Raw genomic sequence first — 24150 nt, forward strand, 5'->3', positions numbered from 1 at the left:
CCACCACCCTGGATTCAGCGTCCGTCCCAAACATCAGATTCGGTCACTTTGTGGAGATCAGACGCTACTTTCCTTTTTAATCATGTCAACATCATTCAGCCGCTGCTATATCCTTTTGCAAAGTATAAGAGCAACAGATTATCATGTCCGGAAACACAGCATCACCTGTAATTCCACCACTTGCAAGTAAGACTATAAATGCTTTGATATAGTATTTTCATCCTCTTAATTTTTATAGTTAGATGAAAACTTTATCAGTACTTTCACAGCTAAAATTACAGTTTTTCCCATGACACAGGCTGTCCCATTCTATTAGTAGCTAATAAATGATTTTTGGTTTCTGTACAATAGAACACATTATGCAAAATGCCAGGCTGGGTGAATCACAAGCTGTAATCAAGACTGCTGGGTGAAATATCAACAACCTGAGATATGCAGATGATACCACTCTAATGGCAGAAAGCAAAGAGGAACTAAAGAGCTTCTTGATGAAGGTGAAAAAGGAGAGTGAAACAGCTTAAAATTCAACATTCAAAAAATGAAGATCTTGGCATACAGTCCCACCACTTCATGGCAAATAGATGGGGAAACAATGGAAACAGTGACAGACTTTATTTTCTTGGGCTCTAAAATCACTGCAAATGGTGACTGCAGCCATGAAATTAAGAGACACTTGCTCCTTGGAAGCAGAGCTATGACAAACCTAGACAGCATATTAAAAAGCAGAGACATCACTTTGCCGACAAAGGTTCAGATAGTCAAAGCTATGGTTTTTCCAGTAGTCATGTTCAGATGTGAGAGTTGGACCATAAAGAAAGCTGAGCGCTGAAGAATTGATGCTTTTGAACTGTGGTGTTGGAGAAGACTCCTGAAAGTCCCTTGGACTGCAAGGAGATCCAACCAGTCCATCCTAAAGGAAGTCAACCCTGAATATTCACTGGAGGACTGACGCTCAAGCTGAAGCTCCAATACTTTGGCCACCTGAGGTGAAGAGCCGATTCATTGGAAAAGACTCTGATGCTGGGGAAGACTGAGGGCAAGAGGAGAAGGGGCGACAGAGGATGAGATGCTTGGATGGCCTCACAAGCTCCGGGAGATAGTGAAGGACAGGGAAGCCTGTGCTGCAGTCCGTGGGGCTGCAAAGAGTCGGACACGACTTAGTGACTTAACAACAAAAACGTGATTTTACCAGTCTCCTACTCTTAGGCATTTGGGTTGTTTCTATTTTTTTCACTATTACAAGCATTTCTACAGTGAACTTTCTTGATGTACACATTGATGGGCATTTTGAGAACAAGTTTTCAGAAATGAAAATACTGGGAAAAGGTATGAACATTTTAGCGGCTCTTGTCACAAACTGCCTTACAGAATGGCTGCCTCCATTTATATTCACATTACTAGGTATAAATGTTCATTTCACCTCACCAACATCATGGACTGCCATTTTTATTATGGCAATTAAATATTCAACTTTTAATTTTTATCTACTTCTCACTTTTGCATGTGATTTTCAGGCATCCATGTCTCTTCTTTATGATCTGTTCGTATCTTTTGCCCATTTATCTTTCATAATATTTGTCTGGACTTAAAAGTTTAAGCAAGAACTGCTATCAGGCTCATTGTACCTTGAGCCATATAAAGTAGGGTCTGTTTAGATCTCACTCTGAGCATTTGATGTATGCCTCTGTTATTCACTCATCTGCAAAGGACATGACTGATTCTGAATAAATTTGGCACATAATTAAAGGGTATGAGATATACTTTTATATTCACACACTTTATGTGAGGCCACACAGTCTGCTATTTTTCATGAATTCCAGGGCCGTTGAGTTTGTGGGCAGAGGTTACTGAGATGAATGATTTCATTAAACATGGAGAGAAGGTCAAGCATACTCCATACTATTAATAAACTCTACATATTCAAAAGTTGAGGAGGTTCAACCATGAACTTGAAAATGAATAAAAAGTTCAAACTATTGCCTTTTGGGAACATTGGCAACTAGTGAGAATCTCTTAGGAAATGGCTGAAAATTCATAGGATTTCAGTAACGAAATATTACCTACATGAGAACTGTGGGAGCTCCTTCCAGAGAAGCCCACAGCCCTCATCCTAAGGTCTGCCGGCACAGCCCTCGGGGCCATGCCCGATGCACAGTAGACATTCAATAAATGTCTGATGAATAAACACCTATCCCTGGGTACCGAAAAAGGTCCGTCTAGACAAAGCTATAGTTTTTCCAGTAGTCATGAATGAATGTGAGAGTTGGACCATAAAGAAGGCTGAATGTCAAAGAACTGATGCTTTTGAGTTATGGGACTCTTTGAGAGTCCCTTGGACTGTAAGGAGATCAAACCAGTCCATCCTAAAGGAAATTAGTCCTGAATGTTCATTGGAAGGACTGATGCTGAAGCTGAAACTCCAATACTTTGGCCACCTGATGTGAGGAACCAACTCATTAGAAAAGATCCTGATGCTGGGAAAGATTGAAGGCAGGAAGAGAAGGGGACGACAGAGGATGAGATGGTTGGATGGCATCACTGACTCGATGGACATAAGTTTGAGCAAACTCCAGGAGGTGGTGAAAGACAGGGAAGCCTGGCGTGCTGCAACCCATGGGGTTGCAAAGAGTCCGACATGACTGAGTGACTGAACAACAAAGGGTGCCGACCCCTCCTGACCTGATTCAGATCGCGTCTCCTGTCTCTTCCCTGTGTCCAGCTGATTCCTGCACCTCATCCCTGTCGGGCCCCTGAACTCTGCACCACCTGCTCTGCATGGCCAGCCTGCCAGATGCTGCTGAGCCTCTGCGGGTCCTGACACCCACTGGACTGGGTTTTGTCCTCAAAGCTTTTGTCCCTTCAACAGCAGCAGGAGGCCCAGCTGTGTTGTGGCCTCACATCTGGCCCACCCTGCAGGCAAGCTCCTAGCCCTCTGCCAATGGTCACCGACAAGCGATGGCACGCAGGCTTTTGGTTCTTACACTTGAATGTTTGGCCTCGGGCTAATGACAGTGTGTTTGGAAGATGATCTCCAAACTGGAAACTGATCGTTAAGGCAGTCAGTTGACTACGGTCAGAAACAAGAATTCTTTGTATTTCTGTCTGTTGAATTAATTTTATAGTAAAAGTAAGATATGGGTATTCATTCTTCCAGCTTCTGCCCACTTCCCCATCCAGTCTCTGCCAGTATTGGTGTCTCATATTAGAAAGACATGATTTAGCACTTACATAAAGGGGAAAGAGGTCTGACATCAATAAATACCACTGCTGCCTAAAATCCCTTTTGAAAAAGCATGATGTTTAAGTGAGTATGTTCCTGGAAGCTTGTTCTTCATTACACACTCTGGAGAAATGCCTATGGAAAAGCCCAGGGGACTTCCTGATGGTCCACTGCACCCCATCCTCTGTACTTCCACACAGGGGCAAGGGTTCGATCCCTGGTTGGGGAACTAAGAAACTGCTGCCTCGCAGCATGGCCAAAAAAAAAAAAGCCCAGGATTCTATTGCTGTTGTTGTTCAGTCGCTAAGCTTTTGGTTGGACCACAAAGCTACCACCTCCCAATGTACTGAGCCCTACCTCGCCCTCCTGTTCCATGGCTGCAGCCTTGGTGCAGGAGTCTTCTCCACCTCAACTATTTTTAAAGCTTTTTCATTCATCTCCCAGCCTTTGCATTTTTTTTGAGGACAGAGATTATATCATATTTACTTTTAAGTAGCTTTACTGAGATGTAATTCACATACCAAACAATTCACTGTTTCAACTGTACAAGTCACCTTTTTTCTTTTTTTAACTATATTTACAGAGTTTTGCAACCACTGCTTCTGCTGCTAAGTTGCTTCAGTCGTGTCCGACTCTGTGCGACCCCACGGACGGCAGCCCACCAGGCTCCGCCGTCCCTGGGATTCTCCAGGCAAGAACACTGGAGTGGGTTGCCATTTCCTTCTCCAACGCATGAAAGTGAAAAGTGAAAGTGAAGTCGCTCAGTCGTGTCCGACTCCTAGCGACCCCATGGACTGCAGCCCACCAGGCTCCGCCGTCCATGGGAGTTTCCAGGCAGGACTACTGGAGTGGGTGCCATCGCCTTCTCTGGTGCAACCACTACCACCATCTAATTTTGGAGCGTTTCATTGCACTAAAAGGAAACCCTGTAGCTATATTATCAGTCACTCCTCACCCCTCTCCCAACCCAACCACCTGAGGTCCTAGGCAACCAGCAATCTACTTCCTGTCGCTACAGACTTGCCTCTTCTGGACATCTCACGTAAGTGGATCACACAATATGTGGTCTTCTATATGTGGAGTCTCTTCACTCAGCATCATGTTTTCAAGGGACATACGCTTTGCAGTGTAGATCAGTCCTTTGTTTCTTTCTGTGGCAAAAAATTTTGCACAAAAGTCATATGGTGTGCATCAGTCCATCCACAGGTGGACATCAGGGTTGTTCTCACCATCCAGCTGTCATGAATATCTGTGTCCAAGTTTCTGTGTGAACATACATTCTCCTTTCTCTCGAGTCATACCTTGAAGCAGAACCACTGGGTCATGCAGAAACTATGTTTCCCAGTTGAGGACCTGCCAAACTATTTCCCAAACTCTCAGCCCTCTCCAATATCCCCTCTACCCTGCTATCATAGTGACCAGGCTAGCCACAGTTAAAAATGGTCAATAATGGCACATGCCCTGCAGAGTAAACTAGAAATCATGAAATGCACATAAACCCATGATGATCTTGGTACTAATTTCAGGGTCACCATCTTGCCACGCCTCCCCCCATCCAGAGCTACATCCTCTTGCTGAATACCCCAGCATCCTGCCTGCAGCTCCCCGAACATCCCAGGGTTCACACGCCTCCAGGTGCTGCCGTCATCTCTCCCGCTGAGCGGAGCAGCCCCCGGCCTGAGCCTTCTCTGTGAAGACCTTGCTGACCGTGCCGCGGGCCGGGCCAATCTCTCCCCTGGGCCCCTTTAGGGTGTGACTCTGCTGTCATCACCTGCGAGCGGCAGGGGTCGTGTGTGTGACTCTGGCTGCCCCCAGCATGGATGATGCTGGCGCATGGGCCCCCCGTGAATGAACAGACTGAACATCCAAGCCTTCAGAAACCTCAGAGCTTAACTCTCCTATTACCCATCTGGCCCTCCATTCAAGAAGCTATGACACTTTGTGGGACTTCCCTGGTGGTCCCGGGGTTAAGAATCCGCCTTCTAATGCAGAGGACTTGGGTTTGATCCCTGGTCAGGGAACTAAGATCCCACATGCCATGGAGCAACTCAGCCCACGCGCCACAACTAAAGAGGCCGCGTGCTGCAGTGGAAGACTGCGCATGACGCAATGGAGAGCCGTGCGCCACAGACAAGGCGCAACAGCGCATGACGCAATGGAGAGCCGTGCGCCACACACAAGGCGCAACAGCGCATGACGCAATGGAGAGCCGTGCGCCACAGACAAGGCGCAACGCAGCCACAGAGATGCAAGGAACAGACCTTCGAAAGGAGGCTCTGACATGCCCAGCCACACCTAACCCACCACCTCCTCCTGGAATCTCATTTCCCCTCCACTCTGTCCTCTACCATCAGCGTCCTCCCCACAAACACCCGCCTCTCCAGATTGTGTTTTCCAGATCAACTGATAAGCCAGTGGAACCTCCAAGGATGGAAAAAGTCTATTCCTTCCCTTCATCTACGTCCACAGCAAAGATGGGGTTGAGGGCAGAAGGAGAGCCAGGCAGGACGCAGGCCAGCGTTTCCACAATGGAGCCACTCCCCTTGGGGTCCACCTCTCCTGCACCTCAGCTCCTTCGGGTCCTTCAAGGAGGATAAAGCCACCAGGGCCAAGGTTCAGCACCCAGGCAGCCCACCTCCCCATGGACCCCTGCCCACCTCTGATCAGCAGCCCCAGTGGAAGCAGACAGATACAGACAAGAAATGCTTTACAGACCCCAGGGACTGCTGATATTCTAAGCAAAGCATAAGAGGTAATCTCACTACTGCCTCCCAAAAGCTCCCATCCCTGAGAGAATCAGATAGAGCCTGACTAGTGATGCAGGAAACTCTGGCTGCTGCTGACAGAGACATTTACAATGTAAAGGAACTGGGGGCGGACAGGGGTTGAGGGGGTGGTGCTCTCTACAAAAGGGCTGTGTTCAAGGGTGTATGTGCAGGGACTTCCCTGGTTGTAGAGTGGACAAGACTCCACCTACCAATGCAGGGGACACAGGTTCAATCCCTAGTCCAGGAAGATCCCACCATGGGATCCCATGGCAACTAAGCCCATGCACCACAACGACTGAGCCAGCCCTCTAGAGCCCACACTTCACAGGAGGAGAAGCCCCTGGAATAAGAAGCCCGCAAACTGCAAACTCTCCATCCTGTCCTGCCTGCAGCCACCTCCGTGAACCATCTGCTCATCCCCCCCACACCCCGCCCACCGTACAGAATCCTTGCTCTTCCTAATTTCTGCATCAAGAACCCCAGAGGCCCCCCAAGCGCCGGGAAATGCACCTGAACACCTGTCTTACCTTCCCTCCCCAATTCACAAAAAGGCACGCCAAGCATCATGGCCTCAAGCACCCAGCCCTCCAGACACCCAGCCCTGGGACTGGGCTTGACTTGTCTAGCAAAGCTTAGCATCGTGGTACTCAGGGTATTCCTGGAGGTTAAGCTGAGGCATCAACAAAGGATGTAAAACACTCAGGATCCTCACTCCACCTCAGCCTCCTGGGAACCAGCCCCTCCCCAGTCTTGGCTGCAGGGCACAGGAGATCACTGTTCAGCGGCCACTAAGGTTTTGGAGCCACTTCCACATCCCCTTGTCTTAAAACGGGTCTCAGGGCACCATCAAAAGCCTCACTTTCTCGTGACTCTTGGCTCAGCTCCATCATCCTAAAATCAAGTCTTTCGGCATCTGACCCACTCTTGCTTCCACTAACCCTAGAAAAGCTGGAGCGAGTGAGCTGCCCAGGCTGGTTCAGAACCACCCCACAGAGAAGGTAGACACAGTGCCTCACATTATCCAGTGTTTAGATGGTTACAATAATAATTCAGGAGGCTACATTGTTTTCCTAAAAGAAATCAACCCTGAATATGCATTGGAAAGACGGATGCTGAAGTTCCAATACTCTGGCCACTCAATGAGAAGATCTGACTCACTAGAAGAGACCCTGATGCTGGGAAAGACTGAAGGCAGGAGGAGAAGGGGATGACAGAGGATGAGATGGTTGGATGGCATCACCGACTCGATGGACATGAGTTTGAGCAAGCTCCAGGAGATGGTGAAGGATAGGGAAGCCTGGTGTGCTGCAGTCCATGGGGTCGCAACAAGTCAGACACAACTGAGCGACCAGACAACAACAAACTGTTTTATGGCTGCAGGGCCCAGAGCTCTATTTAAAATATGCCATCAAAGCCAAAAGTCATGCCACTCAGACCTGAACAGGAGGTGCTAAGCCACAAAGGGCAGTGTTCTGTTCACTTGAGATAAATAGTTGGGTTTCTGAATGCACAGGATATGATCATGTTTTTCTCCTTTATCTTCTTTTCCCAGATGGTTGTACCAAAGATTCATGCTATGTGAGAATCCAATGCAAAAATCAGTGCCAGAAGAAACATCTGGAAATAGGGATCAACATCGCTTCCTCTATCTTTTAGAATAGATAATAATTCAGTTAGTGTGGATAACAAATTAGACGGTCATCAGCAGGCGTTCCCCTCCGCAGGTTTCACGGAATTGCAGGAAGTGGCCACCATCAGAGAAGACTGTCCAAATCCACCCTTTCCAGACAGCAGGATCCGGAGGGCTGGGGCACCCCTCAGGAACGGTCTCTCAGCAAAGCCGAGAGGAACCAAGCTGAAGCTGTGCTTTGTATTTGCAGGAGGCGGAGCCGGGTAGGCCTTGGGGGACATGAAAGTCGGCCTCTGACTGAAGGACAAGGAGACCCAGCTGCTGGGAGGTGCAGGATCTGGACCAGGGTCGCCCAGGCCCCACCCTGGCATCATGCCTCCTGCCCCAGGGCTGGCTTTTCAGTCGACACAACCATTATCATCCGGAAGCATTCTCAGACTTTCATTATTCCTCGTCTGAACACAAAGAACCTCCAGCCTTATCACAGGAATTCAGGGTTCAGCCAACCCGTGACCCTTGTGTGGAGCCCTTATAAGTGTGTGGAGCCCAGGTCTGCCCGGAGACTCCCACTCAACTGCCTGCTGACACCCAAACACAAAAGGGTCCAAGGTTAGGCTTACAAACCCAAACACGTTATCTTAAAGACAGACTTCATTCTTACAAGGTTCTGTCACTTGTTCTAATTACCATGTAAAGTGAAAGTGTGAAAGTGTTAGTCGCTCAGTCTGACACTTTGCGACCCCGTAGACTGTAGCCTGCCAAGCTCCTCTGTCCATGGGATTCTCCAGGCAAGAACACTAGAGTGGGGTGCCATTCCCTTCTCCAGGGGATCGTCCTGACCCAAGGATTGAACCCGGGTGTCCCCCATTGTGGGCAGGTTCTTTACCATCTGAGCCACCAGGGAAGTTGCAAACTTCCAGTTTACAAACCTAAAGATGTTATTGCAAAGGCAGTCTTAATCCTTACAAGGTTCTGTCACTTGTTCTAATTACTACAGAAAAAAGATTTCAAATCAGACCCTTTCTCTTCCCTTCTTCCTTCCCCACTAGGTGTAGATCAAAGAATCATGAACCAGGATTGCAAAGACCTTCATATGTACCTCAGTCCAGCCACCTCTCTGATGACAGAGTCAGCAGTTACAACCTCCCAGCTATCCAGCTGATGACAGAATCCTTGCAGAGATGGAAACCCCACTTTGTTCAGAAACGTCTCTGGTCTGACAGTTATTCCTTGCACTGGATTTAACTCTGCCTTCCTGCAGTTCCTGGCCAGTGGAATCTTTTGTTGACATCCATTTACTGAGAAAGTAAAAACTGCCTCCATAGTCTTTTGTGATAAGAATGAAAAAGTGGTATTAACTATGTGTACGACAGTCAAATAGGTGTAAACACATTTAAAGTGTTTGTGTCCATTTACTCATCGTACGAAATAGCTGAGTAGACTTTCCCCAAGTTTGGAAGGCATGTGTGGACCGACCTGCCTTCACACACAGGGTGGTACCCACACAGGGCAGTGTGACAAGCGGTCTCTGAGAGGAAGTCAGTCATGCCACATCAGCTCAGGGACAAGAGGTCCGGGTCTCTCCTGACGGAGAACCACAGGCCTTACACTTCAGATACTGTGCATAGAAAAGCAGAGATGTCAAACACAAATGCAGATTAAAGCCACAAGGGTGAACATGCCCAAGTGCAGGCGCGGACCGGTAATCAAGTTCTTTTGAAATGGTTTTGTGTGAGGTTTTGTGTGAGGGGCAACCAGGAGTTCCTTTTAAAGGATGTTTAATGATTTTCCCTGCAAGTCGGCTAGGCAAATAACAGTTGTGGAAATGTTTTATAAGCTCTCAAGTTCTCTAAAAATGAGAGGCAACAGCCTCACGATATTTTAAACACTTACCGAATGCTCACCCTGTGATTACTAGCTTCCCGGTGTGCTGAGCCTTTTAATACCTCAGAATAAATAAGTCGAAAAAATCCTGACACCTATGGATGAAAAATGGACACTTGTCATCTGCCTCTACAAGGATGAAGTCACTGGCCATTGCAGTCACTGACCTTCAACTTACTTACCCTGAAAAGAGTTTGAGGTTGAGAGTAAAAACGAGGCACTCAATTCTCTGGGAAAAACTGGAGGACAGATCTCAGATAGATACTTTCAGGAGATTTTATGAGCCCTATTTCCTGTATCTTCTTATATGTGGAAAAGTACCAAAATCATGAACAATGACATCTGCTCCTCGTGACCAGCAGCAACCTTCTTCCAAAATGTGTTGCTTCACGGACCCCCTTCACCAAAATCACATACATCCTGACCTCCACCCCACTTCTTGGGGCATATCCTCAGAGATGTCTGATATGCTGTCCCTGGCTAAAGTCCTCATTTTGCACCCAAATAAAATTTAAATCACAATTCTCAGGTTATGCTTTTTTTTTTTTTTTCAGTAAACACATCAAAAGCTTGGTCTTGTGTAAGATTTCTTTACCGAGCTCCAGGTATATGAAAAGAGATAATGTATCAAAACTGCATTAACTTACAGTTCACCTGTAAAGGGAAAAACGGTAAGACTGGAAGGTGTCCAAAGAGAACAGGCATGAGGAGCAGAGGGAGGGTTTCTGATACGACTAAAGGCAGTTTGTCCTGCCTGCTGGTGGACGAGGTGGTCAGTACAGAACCCAGTAGGGAGCATGGTGAGTGGACAAGCCACGTGTCTGGGAAGTAGGTCCTATTCAGAAACAGGAGGAAAAGTTGGGCAACCTCAAAGGCAGCTCCTCTCCCAAATTATCAGCTGATTTGTGAATCGGTAACAATAGAAAAGTCAGTAAGAAGAGCCTGCAAGAAACTTCCAAGATGAGGCAGCTTTCTTCTAAAACTGGCACAAACGCAAGTTAATACAAGGTTGCTCTGCATCCACGAAGAAAAGAGCTATTCACTCTCAGCTTCCAGGGGCTCTGACGACCTACAGTGTGACCCAGTGGTTAAGGACCCGGATGCTGGAATCAGAATTCTGGGTTCACACCCCACTGTCACTGGTAAGGGAGCAATTTTAGGTGATTTACTTAACCTGAGCCTCCGTCCCCTCACCCCTTCCAAGGGGTCACTGTAAGTATAAACGTGCTAAAACAGAGCTGCTGCTGCTGCCAAGTCGCTTCAGTCGTGTCCGACTCTGTGCGACCCCATAGACGGCAGCCCACCAGGCTCCCCCGTCCCTGGGATTCTCCAGCAAGAGTGGGGTGGGGTGCCATTTCCTTCTCCAAAACAGAGCTAGACCAGCCTAAGTGCTACAAGCACACGTTGTTTATTACTGTTCTGTCTGTGACCTGATGAAAGGACCCTGTCTCCAGAAGTGCCTGTAAGAAGTCATAAAACGAAAACTGCCTGTCACACTCAAAACCGCTCTTGGCTAAGCGGCCATAAAACCAGTCTAAGATGGTACAAACTGGTCTAAACCAATCTAAACTGGTCTAAGCTGGTCTCAGCCAGTTCAAATGGGCCTAAGCCGTTTCCACCTGGTCTCAGCTGGTTCGAACCAGCTGAGACCAGGTCAAACCGATCTGAGGCTTTTTATACTGGTCTAAGCAAGTCTCAGCCAGTTCAAACAGGTCTAAACCAGCCTCAGAGGCTTTTTAAACTGGTCTAGTCTCAGCCAGCTCAAACAGGTCTAAACCAGTGTCAGAGGCTTTTTAAATTGGTCTAAACAAGTCTCAGCCAGTTCAAACCAGTCTGAACTGGTCTAAATTGGTCCGGGCCTGGGCTCATGGTGGATTTGTGCTTGCTTCAGTCAACAGTACTGTCAGTCTGTTCCTGGGGCTGCTGCCTGGTCAGCTTCCCCTCAGCTTCCTTTGTTCCCTCCTTGACTCTGCACCTTCCCTGGCCACGCTGAGCCGTCTTGCAGGTCACAGCCACTGTGGTCCCTCGTCCTTAAAGCGGCTCACACAAAGCCGTCTGCCCAAAGCCACCGCGGACCTCCGCAGCCCGGCCCTGCCTGGACCGGGACCCCGAGCCCCTCCCACCACTTCCCACCCCCGTGGCGAGCCGGCCAACCTTCGATGAAGTCCGAGGCCGTGTAAGGCCGCTGGTCAGGGCTGCTCTCGGCGGGGCTGTTCAGGGCCTCCACGGCCGACTGGATGGCCTCCACCAGCTCGTCCCGCTTGTCCTTGCGCACGGGCTTCTCCTCGGGGTGGCGGGTCAGGCCGGTCTCCAGCTGGTACACCTTGTGCAGCGTGAAGCTGTCGAAGGGCACGGCGGCGTACTCGGTGGCCTGCTTGACGCCGGCGTGCACCTCCGCCCTGTCCACCTGCGAGCGCAGGAAGGCCAGCAGGTCGGCCTGGGCCCTGCCCGGGGCACCCGCGGGCTCCCCCGCCAGCTGCTGCGCGGCCTTCAGCTGCTCGCTCCGCTCTTGCAGCTCCTCCTGCAGCTGCGCAATTTGCCTCTTGAGGCTCCCGACGTGGTCGCGGTGACGCTCCTCCCAGCCGAGCACCGCCGCCTGGGAGCCGGCCCTGCCCGTGGGGCCGTTGGCCCTGGGCAGCCCCTGGCGCTCATCATCGCCCCTCGGCGTGCAGGCCAGCATGTAGAGGACAGACGCCACGCAGCAGAGAAGCACGAGCAAGACCACCACCCGGGAGGCCCAGGCGAGCAGCCCCCGGCGCAGCATCCTGGCTCAGGAGTCGGCCATGCGGCCCGGCCCGCAGGGGCGTCCCCAGACTACACCTTCGGAAGCACGCGTGCGAGTGCCCCCGAGCCGCTCTCATCCATTCCTGTCTACACCGCCACGCCTTGTTGCTGGGAGGCCACCACCACGTGCTGCACTTTCCTGACTTCCGAAGGACGAACTTGTGGGCAGAGGCAGCAAGTCGGGGAAACCATCCAAGTCGTCAGGCTCATTCCCATCGTAACCTTCCAGAGGGGATCTGGGGAGAGACAGAGGGCAATAACACTCACTGAAGACAATAACCTCCTTGTGTTCACCATGACGGCCAATAATCAATATGCAGTGGGGTTTATGGAAAATACTGGGAACTCCCAGGCAGTTCAGTGTTAGGACTGCTACACACTCACTGCCCCAGAGCCGGGTTCAGTCCCTGGGCAGGAAACTAAGATCTGCAAGTCATGCAATCTGTGGAAAAGAAAAAAGAAGATGCTTACAACAGGTGATTAAATATTTGGTGCTTCTGAATCAGAATGCAGGTACCCATTTGCAGAGGAGTGCACACAAAAAAACAAAGCATGCAGAAAAAAAAAAAAATAGGAAGAAAAGATGGCAAAATGTGAGCTCTCTCTTACTAGAGTAGGATTAATGGTGAGCTTTCTTTATCATGTCAATTGTCCACAATGGCACATATTATTTTCGTGGTTAAAAGGGAAAAGCAAAACTTAAATGACAATGGGATTGCAGACAGGCCCTGCTCAAGCCCAGATGCAAACAGTGAACATCCCTGATCTTGAGGGCACCCATCCAGGGGAAGAGCTTCAGGCCGGCTCAGGGTGGTCCTCACGCTTTCTGCTGAGCAGCACGGAAGCACCTGGAGGCTCAAATATGCCAACGCTAAGTTTGGATGGTAATACAAAGATTCGGACACGACTGAGCGACTAATCTGATCTGATCTGATGCAGAATGAGCAGATAGTTCTTCCAGGGCAGTGGGTGATGAGTTTACAGAGAAAGGGATGAGGCTGGGAGAACGAGACCTGAAATACTGCTTGGTGAGAACTCAAACCCAGGATGCCTCTGCCCACCCTCCAAGAGGAACTCCCTGTCCTGGCGGCTCACCAGGAATACCCAGCCAGACCACACGGCCTGTCACACACACACTCTGCACCTCAACTTCACCATCCCCCCAAACAAATGCAGGGCCACCTGGCTCTGACCCACTGTCCCCCTTTCCCAGGCACCCCCTTCCTCCTCCACCCATCAATGACCCTCTCTTCCTCACCCCCTCAACCCCCTCCCTTCCTCAATCCCCTTTTCTCAACTCCCCTGCCCATCTGAGCCACGAAAAAGAAAGAACAATACATGAATCAAATAAGATTTCTTGTTTTTGGAGATTTTAATAAATTTTCCTAGATGCACTCATCTTCTTACTCAATATATCACTTCCCTGAAACGAGCTCCCTGAAGGTACTGTGTCTGGGTCATTTCAATACTTTAAAAAAATCCCTGCGATAACAAAGTTACTTTTCACATAGTCTTCACCAGACCTGGATATCCAGATTCTCGCCTCATTTATCTGTGGGCTGTCTCACTGATGGACCGGAAGAACTCTAGGCAATTAGCAGCTTCTGGGCCCCAGGGAAAAGGAGGAGGTGATCCTTCTGCACCCTCCGTGTGCTGAAAATGCAGCGAACAGCAGGGTCACTGAGTCTGAGTAGTCGCCCTTTGTCCTGCAGCCACAGCCAGGGGTTTCTCTCCTGATCCTCAGGGGATGTGCCTCGTATGATATTACTGTTACCAAAATAGCTGATTTCCCAATTTTCCTTTAAGATGCAACACCTAACATTCTCTCCAATGTCTCCCTTGGCCTGAGGATTCTCCAGCCTATACTTTAGCACAGTACATGGGTATCGGTGTCGAGTTTAAAGTGCATGTTTAGTGCATGTTTCCGTCTGATGAAAATCCCAGGATTTATGTAATTACTATAATTCTGTGATTAAAAACATCTCAGCTTGGGAATTCAGGCACCGTGCTGTTTTTAATGACATCCTTTGGATTAACTCATTATATCCGAGTACTAACTCATTATATGCGAGTACTAAATTACCAGTGAAGACACGTTACCATGTTATTCGGCCACTTTAAAAGACTTTTACTTTAAATGGGTTGTCACTAAAGACCAAATAAGCAAATCAAAAAAAAAAAAAACCAAAAATGGAACATTCAACACCATTTATTGTGCTGGGGAAACAAATGCAATCTTTCTAACGCTTCAAATGGAATAATTGTTGCATTTGCATAATAAATTGAAATCATGTTGGTTAACTGAAGCAGTGCATTAAAGCAATGGTTAAAAATTTTTTAAACTGTACAATAATTATTTTGTTCCGTTCCATAAATCTCTTGAAAGTCTAGTCCAGCTTTTGAAGTTCACTAGTATAAATTTCAAAGTTATTTGGTATTTCACTCTTTGAGATATAAAAGGAGAGAAAAAAAAAAACAGGCTTAGTAAGAAATGACTTTTTGAAAGAATCAAAAGCCATAAAAATTACTGCCAAGGGAGCAGTGATGGATTGCTCCTTTTAAAGGTCAGGAGCAGATAAGGTACATCAGAAACAAAATTCCGCACCTCTCAACACACAGTGGTTTTCGATGTTTCTAGCATCTATCCTGTAATCAAAATAGTAAACTGGTTGCACGTTTGCCTGCTGAATTCAGGAGGCTTATCCTCCCCACTCCTGCTTCTACGGCGACATCGTATTTTTCATCTGCAGCAAAGGTGTTACCTTCCCAGCTCTACCACATACACATGCAGGACGCCTCGATGAGATACAACCATACAATCCGGACCAAACCTACAACCAAACCACAAAGGTCCAGCCTCTCCCGCTCTCTGAAGAGGTGTTGGGAGAATGAAACAGTTAACATTTATACTGTGTTTACAGCTGCAGATGGAGCCCACCATGTAATTACCAGGCACTATCATCAGAGACAGTGAAAATACAGCTGTTACCATCCCAGTAGCATTGTGCTACTATTTAAAAAACAGAAAAGGCACCCAGATTTCAGAGGAGTTCCATCTTTGGGGTAGTTAGGGGCAAGACCTGATGGGAAGAGCCAACTCACTGGAAAAGCCCCTGATGCTGGGAATGATCGAAGGCAAGAGAAGAGGGCAACAGAGGATGAGATGGTTGGACGGCATCAATGGATATGAACTTGGGCAAACTGAAAGATGGTGAGGAACAGGGAAGCCTGGTGTGCTGCAGTCCATGGGGTCACAGAGTCAGACGTGACCTGGCGACTGAACAACAACAAAGTCCTCTCAGTAACCAACCTTAGGATGAGTAAAAGGGAGGTGCATGTTCCTACTTTTTAACTACCAAAAAATCCTCGGGCTCGTTGCATCTGCTAGCTATATTTTACTGTTTTTAAATCTTTTTTTTACCTTTTTGTCATTGCAATTAGCATTAGATTTTTCTTGTACTCTAGTTAGTAGAGCAAAATTAAGGATGATTTTTTGTTGTTGTTCATTGTTTAGAGAGAAAAAAACAAGAGCATAAATGTATCAGACATTTCAAAATGCTGTTTTACAAAATAACCAAATATTAGGTTTTTTTTTTAAATCCTGATTAAAAGTAGACATAAAGTAATGATAGATAACTGTGAAGTCAAGCAAGGGCATACACTTTATGTCTGTTTTTCAGAAAAGTTCAAGAAAATAAACCATGAATATAGCTTTAAAGCAAAAATTTGACTCAAATCCAGTACTTTAGAGAAAAGTCCACCTGAGAAGTAATACTTTTTGTCTTTTCTCTTCAACCAGTCGTGTCTGACTCTTTGCGACCCCGTACACTGTAGCCCACCAGGCACCTCTGTCCATGGGATTTCCCAGGAAAGATACTGGAGTAGGTTGCCATTCCCTTCTCCAGGGGATCTTCCTGACCTAGGTCTCCTGCACTGCAGGCAGATTCTTTACCGTCTGAGCCACCGAGGAAGCCCTTTTACTCCGCTGCCACCTTCGCTTCAAAGGTCCATCCTTCCCAAGAGCTCCCCCCAGGCTTTCCTGCCCCAGCCAAATCCCCAGGGATGTTCTGTGACGCACACCATCCAAAAAACACAGCACTTACTGATTAGACTGAAGGGACAGCCAAACATAGTGGCTTTGCTGTTGTTTTTACAACCTCTGAGCAACAGAAGGGCAGGTGGAGATTCCTCCAAGGTCCGCTGTGAGGGCAGATGATGCTGCAGAGCAGTGCTCACCACATCACCCAGGGCAGAGCAGGTTCCTCCAAGGTCTGCTGTGAGGGCGGACCACGCTGCAGAGCAGTGCTCACCACATCACCCAGGGCAGAGCCCACTCAGTGCAAGGTCCCTCCCCAAACTCTCGGGCCAGACAGGGGCTCTCGGGACAGGCAGACTGACCCTAAGAGCTCTGCCCTGGGGTATGCAGGCAGGGGGCTGCTTAAGGAATTTCTTTCTGAACAGTCAAGGCGGAGAGTCTGAAAGACACAAGGGCCTAAGCCAAGGGGCCCAGCCATGGGGTGGGTTTCTCAGACTCCAGCTACAAGCCATCTGACAGCCTGCGCTGACCAGCAAGCGTCTGGGGCAGCCCCAGGCCTCCAGAGAGCACAGCAAGGACCCAAGACAGGGAAGAATCCAGGAGGCTGTCGCTGTTCATCCTCGCTGTTACTGAGCATCTACTAGCACCCTGCCGACAAGAAGTTACAGGAGATGAAAAGGGGACCGAGCCCAAGTTCCAGGAGAAGTTCATGAGCTTGCAGGGGAACGAAGCCCTTTGCCAATAACTGTAACACGAACCCTTAACAGCCAAACTACACTGAGACAGATATCATCGCTAATGCCATGTTCCCACCTACCAAATGTACGGGGGATAGGGTTGAGAAGTATAAAAAAATAAATTTCAAAATGACAAGAGCTTAAAATAAATGTTAGGTATCCACAACATTCCTTAAGATAGGCAAGCAGCTACAGGGACTGCGTATCCTTTCACCTTAGAGTGGAAACAGAGTGAAATGAAGACACGTCTTAAGTTTGGTCCAGGGTCTAACAGTCACCGAAAATGAGGAGAGTAGACATTACAATTTCTACAGCCAGGACAGAAGCGCTCTTAGATGCGTGTCCCGGTTTCACACTACAGATGCCAGGGGACATTTTGGTCAGCAGGGCTGTGGCCTGCGACAGAGAGAGCCTTCCAAGAGGCCTCTACGAGTGTCCCTGAGAAGCTCACACACGCTGAGGACCGCAGGACAAGCCCCGCTGTGAGACGCGGCCGTGACGGCAGCAGGCAGAAGGGTCGGGGCTCAGTGGTGAGGCCAGGCTGGACAGCCCTACTCGGCACAGTGACAGGCCTGAGTGACAAAGGAGCCCGTTCAGGGCATGGCCATAAAGCACCCGGGACAGCTCCACCCTGTGCACACACCCAGCCAGAAGGGCAGGAGCGAAGAAAATCAACCGCGTGTCCTGAGCCAGGAAGCGGGGGACCAGGGCCCCAGGCCACCCTGTGCAGCGGCTCCTTGGGGGACACAGACAATCGGCTCTTTGAAAGCAGGGGCATGGCAGACCCTCGGTGGCAGGATTAGCTGTACTAATGGAAAATCCATGGATGGAGGAGCCTGGTGGGCTGCAGTCCACGGGGTTGCTAAGAGTTGGACATGACTGAGCAACTTCATTTTCACTTTTTACTTTCATGCATTGGAGAAGGAAATGGTAACCCACTCCAGTGTTCTTGCCTGGAGAATCCCAGGGACGGGGGAGCCTGATGGGCTGCCGTCTATGGGGTTGCACAGAGTCGGACATGACTGAAGCGAGTTAGCAGCAGCAGCAGCAACGGAGCATAAATCGAGGTCCCATCTCCTGGGTAAGCACACTATCCTGAATGTGTGTGCAGAAGGCATCATGCAAGGACGCTTATTCAGACAGACTTCAGATGCTCTCAGAAACATATACAAAGTGACTCTGTAAGCCTCGCCCTGGAAAAGACCCTGATGCTGGGAAAGACTGAGGGCAAGAGGAGGAGGGGGCGACAGAGGATGAGATGGTTGGATGGCATCACCAACTCAATGGACATGAGTTTGAGCAAGCTCCAGGAGTTGATGATGGACAGGGAGGCCTGGTGTGCTGCAGTCCATGGGGTCGACTGAGTGACTGAACAACAACAAACCCTTGGCCCTCCTCAGCGCTGCAGGAATTCTCTATGCTTCCACTTAGCTCCCGTATGCACCGGGCAGCTCCCAGCATGGCCTGGCATCCCTGCCTCCCTGTCGGCCTGGGGCACCTGTGAGGGGCCGAGGCCACCTGCAGGAGTGCGGGAAATTCTGCAGAATCCAGTAAAAGGCAGACCAAAGCCACTCCGGGGGCTGAAGACACCCAGCTCCCAGCCCCACCTCCCTGCCTCCTGTGAACACACTTCTTTTTAACTCTTTCCCATCCGGTCTCTTAGAGATGCAACTCCTGCCGCAGCATCGTGTGGTCCAGAGCAAGCTGCCTCTCGTTCACATCTGCCACTTTAGGGCTGAGATGTTGCAGGGACGTTAAAACAGCCGGAAAATGAGCATATTCTTCCCAAATCACACCCCCGGGAGCTGAGGAGCTGCACTTCTCCGGCATCACACATCTTTCTGCAACACAAGCGTCTCTTCTCCAGGCGGCTTGAGTCAGCACTCATCCTGTGCCAAGCACTGTCAGCCTCAGGGTGCTTCTGACGGCAGCTGAGGAGTGCAGGGAAGATCAGTGTCGCTGTCCACACAGGACCAGGTGAGGGCCAGTGGGGCACAGCCTTCACCTGGCATCACAGTGTCATGTGGTCGGGGAGCATCCTCACAGCCTCCCCAGCCTGATGCCAGGCTGCCCGGCCCAAGGCTCTGTCCATGACAGGCTCCGAGGGCCATGCTCCTCCTCCACTCCCGGATCAGTGGTCTCCAAGCTGATGGATGTAAACAGCACGGCATGCCCAGCAGCAAGTGACCAGTGGGCGAGGACCAAATGTCTAATGGATTCATTGGCAAGCTACACACCAATCTTACAGTACCGCTGCGTTACGTGTTCACAAAACAATACCCCAACAACAATGAATCATGAAAAATGCTTTGAATGTCTTCTCACTCCAGTGGACCATCCTGGGCTCCCCTGGGACCTGCTTCTGGCTCCCATATAACTGCCCTCCTCACCGCCTTTCATTCCAGAATCCCCAGGACACAAAACTGCAGCCCCACCCACCCAGGGCCCAGTGCAGGCTCCCAGTCTGCGGGGTAACCTTCCTGCCTCTGGACCCCTGGCGCCATCCCAGGGTCTCCAACACCAACTGCTGGACACTGCCTGACCCCACCACGAGCATGCTTCCCTCCCTTCCAACCTGGAGGACCTGGACCTCATGGCCTTCAAGATGCCCTGAGGGTCCTCCCTGTAACCAGCTCCAGAGGGGGTTCCCCACGGCCCAGAGGGATGGAAAGCCCCTTGCTGGGAGGCACCCCTCCAGCACCCGCATCTCTATACTACTTGGAAGGAATCCTTCTGCTTCCGTTTTCCCTACTTTGAAGCAGAGACAGGGAAATGCAGAAAAAAGAAACTAGGGTCTGCTAACCAGAAAATGAATGCAGAGATGAGTCACAACTCCGAAAGCTGAAAAGTCAGGAAACAGGCCAGCCCTCCGTGCTGATCGCTTTGGATTTTGGCTTCTAATTTGCCAGTGAATGTTTGAAAGAGAGGGTCTTCCTGAAATACACGTAGATCTTCCTTCTCATCTCCCTTGCCACCTCTGCCCTTGTTTCAGGAGCATCTAAGGGGGTTAGTCGGCACAGGTGGGGGCCGTGGAACCTGGAGGCGGGGGTGACGAGAGAGAAGGGTTTCACACGAGAACACAGGGCTCACGCTGCGTGGTCTCGGCCCACGAAGAACCTCTTCCTGGCAGGAAGATGCCCCAACCATAAGAGCAGGGCTGAGTCAGCTGCCAAATAGACCCGTCCTGTCTCCATCTGCCCCTCTGTCCCACCGGGCCTCTGGGGCTTGTGGGGCTGCCTGAGAAACCTGGCTCCCAGCCCCTCCCGGTGCTTACAATCAATCACACCCACTCAGCATCTGCTCTGGGCCAGACTCCAGATTAAGCAGTTTATAAACATTATCTCATTTAATCCTCAAAACAATCCCATTAACGATAAGGACACTGAGGCTGACAGCAGTGAGGTCACTCGCCCCCGGTGTAGAACCGGCCAGCAGCCAAGCCCCGCATCAAATCCGGCTCAGTCTTGATGCCAAACCCTGCTCGTACCCACCAGGCTGTGCCGTTCACTACCCTCAAGAATCCCGAACTGCTTGCTGCGACCCGCCCCTCCTCCTGCACCCGACCTGTCCAATTTTTCTTGCTTCTAAGCACCCAGTGGATCTTGCCTGGCCTCTCAGACGTGGTACAGAGCAGTCATTTTTCTCCATCATGTTTTGTCTCCCCATTTAGCTGTGGTTTGTATGTCCGCATCCCCTTAGCAGCTCTGCAAACTCACAGTGTCCCTGGAAATACCGGGGATCCCGAGCGTGCCTGGGGCGAGCCTTGCTGGGGCCCCCCAGTGGGGCCAGGGACAGAACATGCCTGCAACAGCCAGAGGCCTCTGAGCAGATGCCAGGAGCCCTACCCCACGCATCAGGTTTAAGACAGCACAACTAAAATGCACTCCGGCAAGGGGAGTTTCTTCTTCGAAAGGAGAAAACAGGACACCTCTTGGTCAGTTAACCGAGATGCTGGCTGGACTCACTACGAGCTCTCTTCTGCCAAACACCGAGTTCTCCCTTCCTTCTTCCAGAGGCTGGTGAAGGGGCTGCCCGTGCAATGGCCATCACCACACGTCACCTATGCTCCCGTGCAGGCAGAAGCCACCCTGGAAAGTGACATCGCTGGAGACTCAGGGAAGCGCACCCCTGGGGAGACCACGTCCCGAGGTCACATAGTCCAGCTTCCGGGGAAAGGCGTGCTGGTAATTAACACGGAGAGGACTAATTAAAAGTGAGCAGGGCTCCATGCCAAGCCCTCCAAGCCGAGAGCGGCAGGCAAGCAGGGCCCCACGCAGATGCGGGGCGGAGTCGCTGGGTGGTAAACACCAGCTCCCGGGGAGGTGGGAGGCGTGAGTCACCCTCCCCGAGCTGTGAAGGCTGAAGATGGGGGCGGGCGCTCAGGCTCACTTACAGGAAGGGCAGCAGAGAGGGGGAAAGCTGAGCTCTCATGCACCGATTAGCAGATCAGAGGAGGGAGGAGAAGAGGAGGATGAGAAACAAGCTTCACCAAATGCCTCCACCGCACCCCAGCCCGCGTCTTGAAAACACTTCCAGACACAGAGCGCCTGCACACTGAGCAGGTGACAAGTCCCAGGCAGGGACCTGGTGGCCTTTCAGGCAGCCCAGCAGCTCCCCCAAGGGCATTCCAAGAATCACTGCCCCTCAAGCATCATCTGCCGTCTCCCCTGAACCTCACGTGAGTTGGTGATCCTGATCTCGAGAGTAGGAAACCGGACTTCGGGGAGATCCGAGACTTTCCCACACGGCCGGGAGCCTCCACACCCCCAAGGGCGTCAACGCCCATCAGCACGACACCCCAGAGCACAGACAGAGTGAGCACACTTACAGAATCAGACCATGGCGGCAAAGGGGAGGCAACGCCCACGAGCAGGGCCACAGGGAAGTGCAGGCAGGCAGAGAACATGTGCGCCAGGGAAAGCTCTCCAAAGAGCACCAATAGCCGCCGAGGTGAAGCGGAACCAGACACCAGCCGCTGAGAGTGCGAGACAGCAGAGATTGGGTCTGGAGGGGGAGAAGCCGGGAGGGGTGCCCAGGGCCTCTCCCCTCCCCACCCTGGGCTCCCCTGGGGGAGACCCCACATTAGGGCAAACAGTGGCGACCCACGGCTCTCCGCTGGCCCCGTGGACACCCTGTGGATACCCTGTGGCCACGCAAGCCGCCCCCCGCCAGGGGTGGCACTCATTTCCCGGCACCAGCCTTGTGATGTGTGAGTGTGGCTGCCCCAGGTCTCTGGAAAGAAGCGGGTGAGCACAGTCGCTCCCCAACCCTGCCACGGCCCCAGAGGAGCAACCAACCCCTGGACACATCCTGAATTGAAAGTACTGGGACCCACCCTGTGGAGGCCAGCAACGCATTTTGCTGACTTGTGTGAAGCCTAGGAGTCAACCACTGTCCTGAGTCAAGACAAAATGACCACCTGACTCAGCCCGGTCCTCCCACCCGGTCCTTTCCCACCACCAAGTAGGCACCAGCACACACACGGGGCCATGCTTCCAGAAAGCCATCCTTACCGAACAGGACTGAGACAGCAAGGCCTGCACAGGAGTTAGAAATCTCATGGAGCCAGGGCAGCAGAGCATGAGTGCAGAAAAGAACCAGCAATGCCGAAAAATATACTATTAGTCCAACATCATATAAATGAAAGACGTAGCATTATTTTCCCAAAAATAAAACCTCGGGTTGATCACAGACTATATTTAAAGTCCAGCTGCGGCCCACCATACCATAAGCCCCTCCGCTGGTATGCCCCGCCATCCCTTGGCTTGTAAGCGGACATCAAGCCTCTCCTGCCTCCGCTATTTCTGCTGAGGTGGCCGACTGATCACTAGGGGACTAGCTAAAAGCATTTCCAGATATCACTCCTAGAAAGAAAGTTACCAGCAATGAAAACTGTCCTATTTCCACACGAGATAAGTGACACGGGGTGCTTATTCAATCCAAGTTTGTTTTTCAGTTTAATACTTCTTAATATTCCCCTAACATCTCTCTGCTTCATTCTTAAAATATCCCCTGCCCCTCCTGGAAACCTTCCTGTCTAGGATCCCATTCTACTTGCATCTTCTTCCTGCTTCTCTGATGTCTCCGATGAGGTAGGTTCTATTAACATCATACCCATTTTGCAGGTAAGGTCACTGAGGCAGAGGTTAGTCACTGGCTCAGGTCACCCAGCAACGAAAGGGTAGAAGTGGGTTTCCAGCCCAGGCAGCATGGCCCTACTGTCTGTCTCTCCATCACCGGGCCCTGTGGCTTCTCTGCCACTTGCTGTTGTCACTAAGTTGTGTCCAGCTCTTCTGTGACCCCATGGACTGCAGCCTGCCAGGTTTCTGGGTCCATGGGATTCTCCAGGCAAGAATACTGGAGTGAGTTGCTGTTTCCTTCCCGGGAGAATCTTCCTGACCCAGGGATCCAACCCACGTCTCCTGCACTGGCAGGCGGATTCTTTACCACTGAGCCACCCGGGGAGCCCTTCTCTACCCTGTACTACGTGGTTTTAAGAGGCCTGGGCCTTGTAGAGGGAAAGCATAGAACCTGGCCAGGGAACAAGGCTAGTGCATCAGGGGACCCGAATACAAGGAGCTGGCCGGGCTGGCACCCTGACCTCAGACTTCCCGCCTCCAGAGCTGTGAGAATTAAACACGTGCTGTTTGAGCCACATCGACTACGGTGTCGTAAGAGGGGTCTGTGAGGAGACAAGCCTTCTGTTGCCACAGGACATCTGCACTATAGCCTACAGGCAGCGGTCAGCCAGCCGGCTACCTTTCTTAAACAGGAGTCGTTGTGAGCGGAACTGAATTTCAGCAAACGGACAGTGCTGAGAGGCCCTGGAGAAAGGCCATAGGCACTGGGCAGATGGGCCCGAGGTCAGTGCGCCTCTGAGGGGGTGGGGTAAGGCGAGTGGAGGCAGCAGCACTCAGTGTGGGGGATGGAAGTTCTAGAAAGGTCTGTTGGGTTCCATCTCCAGGACCTGGACTGGAAACCGGCCTGACACGGGAGAGGGAGCATCCACGGAGGAGGAGGGTGCCGGGTGGAGCTCTGGGAAAGGACAGGCTCATGGGGAGATCAGCAGAAAGAGGGGTCTCGTTCTGGAC

The 24150-nt window shown here is 50.6% G+C and overlaps 1 protein-coding gene across 8 annotated transcripts in view; it reads right to left on the reverse strand.

The window, feature by feature from the left end:
* Nucleotides 1-24150, reverse strand: part of CSGALNACT1 (chondroitin sulfate N-acetylgalactosaminyltransferase 1) — a 338580-nt gene that overhangs the window by 69995 nt on the left and 244435 nt on the right. For 6 of the 8 annotated variants that reach the window (XM_025275393.3, XM_025275498.3, XM_025275451.3 and 3 more), the window contains one exon: nucleotides 11657-12522. In XM_025275393.3, coding sequence (XP_025131178.1) covers nucleotides 11657-12266 — 610 coding nt within the window. In that variant the 5' untranslated portion in view covers nucleotides 12267-12522. Of the gene's footprint in view, nucleotides 1-11656; nucleotides 12523-19862; nucleotides 20977-21024; nucleotides 21336-24150 lie in introns of those variants that run through there. The other 2 variants (XM_044926455.2, XM_044926488.2) reach the window with 2 other exon arrangements.

This window comes from Bubalus bubalis, chromosome 1 (genome assembly GCF_019923935.1).
Source record: "Bubalus bubalis isolate 160015118507 breed Murrah chromosome 1, NDDB_SH_1, whole genome shotgun sequence".
NCBI classification, from domain to species: domain Eukaryota; kingdom Metazoa; phylum Chordata; class Mammalia; order Artiodactyla; family Bovidae; genus Bubalus; species Bubalus bubalis.